This window comes from Microtus oregoni, unplaced genomic scaffold, assembly GCF_018167655.1.
Source record: "Microtus oregoni isolate MIOR12 unplaced genomic scaffold, Mior012 000028F_ref0000031, whole genome shotgun sequence".
Taxonomy (NCBI): Eukaryota; Metazoa; Chordata; class Mammalia; order Rodentia; family Cricetidae; genus Microtus; species Microtus oregoni.
Genome location: NW_024543087.1, coordinates 27,894,388 through 27,901,737, shown reverse-complemented (window position 1 = coordinate 27,901,737; position 7,350 = coordinate 27,894,388). Strand labels below are relative to the sequence as shown.

General features: G+C 41.1%; 1 protein-coding gene across 1 annotated transcript in view; it reads left to right on the top strand.

Moving 5' to 3' along the window:
* The first annotated feature begins 254 nt into the window (after positions 1–254).
* Positions 255–7,350, top strand: part of Atr (ATR serine/threonine kinase) — a 108,760-nt gene continuing 101,664 nt past the window's right edge. The window contains exons 1-3 of the mRNA XM_041677182.1: positions 255–394; positions 5,819–5,910; positions 7,149–7,298. Coding sequence (XP_041533116.1) covers positions 336–394; positions 5,819–5,910; positions 7,149–7,298 — 301 coding nt within the window. The 5' untranslated portion in view covers positions 255–335. The remainder of the gene's footprint in view (positions 395–5,818; positions 5,911–7,148; positions 7,299–7,350) is intronic.

Below are 7,350 nucleotides of genomic sequence, written 5' to 3'. Positions count from 1 at the left end.
GCCATATTCCTCTCCAACCCAAATCCTGGGGTCCGCTTTGCTGAGCAGCCCAGTTTGAGAGTCTCAAAGCGGAAAAAAACCCGCGGGAGGTCACGTGTCACGGGGAGGCGGGAGGAGGAAAATTGGGCGGGCACGTCCGCTGTCGGCCCCGCCCCTGTCGCCTCCGGGATTTCCCCCAGGTCCTAACGGAAACGGAACGAGCGCCAGCGGGTTGCGGCCGACAGCGGCTTCCGGGAGGAGTTTTGGACCGCGCGGGCCCCCGTCGGCGCGCCACTTTCTCCTGAGGCTGCTGTGGAGAAGCCCGGCCCCGGCGGCGAGAGCCGCTCGGTGTCAGCATGGGCGACCACGGGCTGGAGCTGGCGTCCATGATCCCCGCCCTGCGGGAGCTGGGCAGGTAGGGCCGCGCGTGGTCGCCAGCCTCGCGACGCCGGCTCTCCGCAGTCGGCGCCGCGGCCTCCTCGCGGCGGTTGGCGGGAGCGCGGTCGCGTGCCGGGTGCCCGGGTGGCGGCCGCTCCGCGCGCGGGGACTTGCCCATGCGAATTTCCGCTTTGCGTGAAAGGGTCTCTGCTGTGGTTTTAGCACACGCCTTGGCTTCTGGGGACCCTTCCTCGGGTCTGTTCCCTCTGATCGCTGCCGGGGGCGTGACGGGCGGCCCCGGCTTCTCAGCCGGAGAGGCCGTGCTTCAGTCAGCTTAAAGACGTGACCCCCTCCGGGTTGACCGGCCCGTCATTTTAGTCAGGAATCCGAGGGACTGCCCAACGTCCGCAGAGTAAGGTGCACAGCGCCCCTCAAACTCCGAGGTGGGGTCCATGTGTAAATGCCTCTTTCCGGCCTGACGGAGCGTCGCACGCCTTCAGTCCCAGAGCGCGGGAAGCAGAGGCAGGCGCACCCCGAGGCCACCCGGGTCTAAACACTGAGACCTTGCCTCAGAAAAAGCAAGGGAGAAACCAAACCTGGTTTCTGTCCACCCTAAGAGTCAGTCCCCTGATGAAAACCAGGCTCCAGGGTGAAGATGATGCTCGCCACGCCCCTCGCCGCTGGTAGGCTCCCTCTCCGGAGGCCAGAGCCGCTTCTCGGTTTGCACGGAAAGTCGGTGCTCACCCTAAGTCTGTGGACTATCTGCTGCCGTTTATTTTTGTACCGCAACTGTGTTCATTTCTTCCAAAAACCTAAATTAGAGAATAAATGACCACTTTCGTCCTAACTGCATTATCACCCTGTGATTTTTTTTTTTTACTTTGTATAATTGTGGCAAATATACTTTATGGGAGCATTTAGTAATTTCTGTCTAAAAGTATTTGAGTAAAAGTGGTGATTTGGGGAAACTGATAATACAAATTTAGGTGGTCATTACTGAAATTCTGTTTCAGCAGAGATGGAAGCAATGACCTACTAACTCCCAAGGTTGTCCCCTGTCCTTAACACGTGCACCAGGGCATGAGTACCCGAACTCACATGAACATGTACATACATACACCATACATAGAGACTTAACAAATAATTAAAAATTTAAGAGTTTAACAGCTGTTACTATATTAAAAACTTATATAGCTCAACATAAAAAACTCATAATTCGATGAAAAAATGGATAAGAAAATTGAACAGATTTTTCTCCAAAGAGGGTATAAAAATGACTAATAAGCAAATATAAAGATAAGTGTTTGAAATGACGAATAGTAAGGGAGACACGAATCAAAACCTCAAGGAAGCTGTTGTGATGGTGGGAGGCCAAGGAAAAGGCTCACTGAGTTTGAGGACAGCTTGAGTTACCAAGGAGTTAAAAGGGGCTGTATAATGAGGCCTTGTCTCAACCTCCCTCAAAAACTAAACAAGAAGATACCATTTCATACCATTATAGTAACTGTTGTATATATTTTAAAAATTGGTTAAGGTATGGGGAAAGTAGAATGATATAACTTAAATCCCCGTGGAAATGGAATGAAGGTACTACAAAAAAGGAGGAGAATAAATAACGTAATTACCCTATAATCTAGCAAGTGTTTTTAACATATACCCAAAATTAATTTATTTATTATATATACTGTATTCTGTACCAGATCTCATTACAGATGGTTGTGAGCCACCATGTGGTTGCTGGGAATTGAACTCAGGACCTTCAGAAGAACAGGCAGTGCTCCTAACCTCTGAGCCATCTCTCTAGCCCCCTACCCAAAAGAATTTAAAGCAGAGATTTGAGCAGATAGTTTTACACTGTTCACACAATATCTAAATAGTGGAAGCAAATGTTCACCAGCAGATAAGTAGACATAACCCTCCCAAATGTGGCATAAATATAGAGAATACTATTCAGTGTGAAAAGTAAAGAAATTCTGACATGCTACAAGATAGATTTTATACTAAACCAGTGGTTCTTGACATGGGTCATGATCCCTTTGGCAAACTGCTACCTCTAAAAATATTTACTTTACAATTCATAACAGCAAAATTACAGTTATAAAGTAGCAATGAAAATAATTTTATGTTTGGCAGGCACCACAACATAAGGAACTGTATTAGGAAGGTTGAGAACTAAATGAACTAAGTCACACATGATAAATATGATACACAACTAATATAAGATTCCTAGAGTAGTCCTGTCCATAGAGATAAAATAGTGGAGTGAATATTGCTAGGAAGCTTAAAGGGGAAATAGTAAGTTACTGCTGCTAAGGTGTAGAGTTGCGGTATGGGAAGGTTCTGGGCGTGGGCAATGGTAATGTGCTGAACTTAATGCTATAAAAGTATACACTTTACAATCATAAATGGTAAAGTATATAATTTATATCTATCAAAACAATCCCAAAAGATATTTTCTAAAATTGATCTGATCCTATTCTCTGTTTCCTTTGTGAAATTCCTATCTCGTTGGCATTTGAATCAACCTCAGATTTCTATTTGTCTGGCCTTCCCGTGTCTCCTTGTGACTCTTCTAACTGTAGCTTAGGTGTTTCCCTGGTGTTGTTATTAATTACAGTTGCATTTGTATCCCAGGCTTCCACTGACAGGAGTTGTGTGACTGAGGTGATTTAACTTCACTTCCTCAGATCCAGATTAGCTTTAGTATCCTATCTTGTTGCTTATGAGTTGGAGTAGCATTGACAATGTTTAGTCTCATACATATTGTATGATTATATCTCCATGCATCTTAAGATCTAGACATATCTATTTATCTTGTAGTTATCCCATTTAGTTATTGCCTTGAAACCTCAAAGAGTATTTCAGCTGGTTTTACTTTTCTCCCAGATATGTGCTTCTTACGTTGACTGTTTGGTAAAGGGCCTCATAGTCTACCCTAATTTATCAAGTCTCCACTGAGCTGCTGCTTTTGTTCACTCAATATTAGCTTTTTTTTTTCAATATTAGCCTTTTGTGCATTGTGCTCAGTAAATTTGCATTGACTATAAGAATAGCTGTCATCATGGTTGTAGCACAGATTAGCTACATTTTCTGTTTTGTGATGATTTTATGTAAAGTCACAGAGCTCAAGCTGAATTCATTCAGAATTTTAGGGAACAGTTCTGTTGAATTGTATTTTTCATTCTCCTTTCCTCCCCCAATTCTGATTGAACTCAGGGTTAATTAAAGAGAAATACAGTGCTCTGCCACATTGTATTTCTCTTTAATACTTTTTCTTGAGAAGCCTTAAGAATAAATAAATTTTTTCTTAGCATTTTGTTACCTTTTTATTATGAAAAAAATTAAATACAACAAAAGAAAGAAGAAAAAACAAAAGAATAAAAAATTGTATATTGATTTCCTCTTTCATAGCCTTCTTTCTCTCAGCACATATTATTCTGCACTAAATCCCAGATATGATTTCATCCATGTCAATAATTACCAGTAAAAGATAGAGACATCTTTTATAGGTTTATTTATTTATTTTATTTTGTGTGCGTAATTTATTTTGACTGCATGCATTTGTGTGTGCTGGTGCCCTCAGTGGTGCCCTCAGAGATCATAAGAGGTCATTGGATGCCCTAGAACTGTCTTTATTGATCATTGTAACAATGTGGTGGTTGGGAACCAAACCAGGATCCTCTGCAAGAGCAGCAATGCTCTTAATACTGAGCTGTATGCCCAGTACCATGAGCAAGATGGCTTATGGTTCCACTAGTGATTGAACTCAGGACTTTACATGCATGACACAGATGTGATGGCTGCTACACGACGGTCACTTGTTTGAGACTTATAAAATATAATCATGGTACCATTATCAATTTAAGATTACTAATGCCGTTTGAGGTCTAGATGACATCACAAATTGTATTTATTTGATGTGGCTCTTAAGTTAATTATAGACTTTACTTTCTTTTCTACTCTCAGAATTTGTGGTTTGTTTGTTTGAGGCAGGGTCACTCTATGTTTGTCTAGTGTCCTGAAACTCACAGAGATCACCTGTCTCTGCTTGCTGAGTGCTGGGATTAGGTGTGCCACCATCCCGATTCACAGAATTTCTTCCTTCCTTCCTTTCCCTTTCTCACCTGCCTTCCTTCCTTCCTTCCTTTTCCTCCTTCTCCTCCTCCTTTTTTTTTCTTCCAAGATAGGGTTTTTTCGGTATATAGCTGTAGCTATCCTGAAACTCACTAGACCAAGATGGCCTTGAACTCAGAGATTCACCTGCTTCTGCCCCTCCTGAGTGCTGGGATTAAAGGCATGTGCCACCCCTGCCCGGCTCAGAATTAATTAATTAATTAATTATGGTTTTTGGTTTTTCGAGACAGGGTTTCTCTGTAGCTTTAGAGCCTGTCCTGGAACTAACTCTTGTAGAGCAGGCTAGCCTTGAACTCACAGAGATCCCCCTGCCTCTGCCTCTTGAGTGCTGGGATTAAAATCATGCACCACCATCACCCCAGCAGAATTTATTTCTTAAAGAAGCTCTAGATCAGACTGTTTAATGGAACTATAGTAGAAGTTACATATGTAATTATTGAAAATTTTCTAGTAACCATATTTGAAAAAGTAGGAAGGAAAGAAGTAAAATTAAGTTAGTAATGTGTTTTATAAGCTGTGTATTAACTCATGGTATCCAAATATTACGTTATGTTTATATGTAACTAGTATAAGATGATTAATGCTATGTTAACTCTTTTGTGCAAGTATTTGTAATCCAATATGTATCTTATACTTACAACACATCTTATTTTGGAGTAACCTCATTTTAAGTATTAAATACCGTTTTAAGTGCACATTTTTAAAATCTGCAGATCAGATTCCTGTGCTGGCATTTAGGACCCTTCCACCACCCCCCCCCCCCCAATTATTAATGTCTTTAGATTTTTTTATTTTTAAGAAGTAGAATACCATCTATGCCAACACTTAAACTAATCACATTTGACAAGTACAACTTTAGAGAGCTTTCTTACAAATTAAAAAGTGAGTCCTTTTAAAGATTAAAATCTTTTTGTTGGTTTATTTTGTGAGACAGACCTTTCTAAAGTATCCTATACTAGCCTAGAATTGCTAGCCTCCTGCCTCAGCTTCCAATTATAGGTGTGTTCCACTATGCCGCTCCTGAAATTTTTTTACCTGAATTTATCAGGAGGGAGAGGTCACACTGTAGACCAGGCTGGCCTTGAACTCACTGGAATCCACCTACTTCTGCCTTCCAAGTGCTGGGATTAAAGGCTCCAGCCACTAGAGCCCAGAGAAAAGGAACCACCAGTCCCCTCCCCCCCTCGTTTTTTCAAGACAGGCTTTCTCTGAGCCTGCCCTGGAACTCGCTCTGTAGACCAGGCCGGCCTCGAACTCAGAGATCCGCCTGCCTCTGCCTCCCAAGTGCTCCCTGTTCTCTTCTAACAAGCTTTTCTTTGTATTTTAGTGCGACTCCAGAGGAATATAATACCGTTGTACAGAAACCAAGACAAATTCTCTGCCAATTCATTGACCGAATACTTACAGATGTAAATGTTGGTAAGAAGGAATTATTTCTTACACAAACTTCAGGAATTAGGTGGTTTTCCATGTAACCTTATACTACCATTTTTTTCCTCTAGGCAGTTTTAGTTATACAGTTAATATTTGTTAGAGATACTAAATTCTAGCAAGTTATTACTCAGTGTTGCTTGTTACTTAAAACATATGTAATTTAGACCTTAAAGCAAAGTTTGTGTTTCTGTTAATGACCATGATTTTCTACTGGCTTCCTAAAGATGTTTGATGTGCTTTAAAACATTTGATCAACTCCAATCACGTGGATTTTTTTTTATTGACAACTTGTGCCGATAGTAGACATATAGCAAATGCCACAAACAAAACAAAAGAAAAACAAAAATAAAACCTGTCATAGCAAAGGGAAGGGAAAGTGGAATTTGGTACCAACACATTGTATGATTTAGATTTATCATAGTCATTTAAACTTGTTGTTTTCAATCCACAAAGTTTTAGGTTGCTGGAAAAAATAGACAAGGACTATGAGCACTTAAGGAGATGTGGTTTTGTATATGCTCCCTCTGTTTTGGCCACTTGCCTTTTCCCTCTGCCAACTTCTCATCTAGGAAATTCCTCCCCATATTTTTCCAGAACTGTTTCCTTTCATCCTGAGTTACCATGTTCACTACTATTTTTAACTTTTTTGATTCCTTCACCAGATTATTGCTTTTGTTTTCGTTTTTATCTTCAGATTTTAGCATGGTGCCTGGCATCTTATAGGCCTGCCATCTTGCAGAATTGATGTATAATAAATTAATGTATATGGTTATTATAAAATTAGGTGGCAGACTGGAAAGATGACTGAGACATTGAGCTGACTGCATAGCATAAGGATCTGCCTTTAAATCCCCAGCACAGTTTTAAAAAGCCAGCTGCCGTGGTGCACACCTGCAGTCTCAGAGCATATCTAATGGAGCTTTCTGGTCCAGCCAGTATAGCTAAATTGGTGAAGTCCAGGTTCAGAGAGAGAACTTGTCTCAAAAATGATTGAGGTAGACACTCAACACTGACCTCTGACCTCCACATACACATTCACACACATCCACAAACATTTACAAACACTTATACTACACACATACTAAAAGAATATTAGATAAACTCATATTTCTCTATATCAGTTTAGCATGAATACTCTGCTGGACAAAAGTTTTGATTACCAAAGATTAGTTTCCTAACAAAAGCTCTATTTAGTTTGTCATGACTTTTCTTTTGTCTCTTAGTTGCTCTCGAACTTGTAAAGAAGACTGATGCTCAGCCGACCTCTGTGATGTTACTTGATTTCATCCAGCACATCATGAAGTCTTCTCCACTTATGTTTGTAAATGTGAATGGAAGCCAGGGACAAAATGAAGCCAAAGACAGTTGTATTGGCAAGTGGTGTTATTTTTTGTAAATTGTCAGTTTTATGAGATCTCTTTTCTC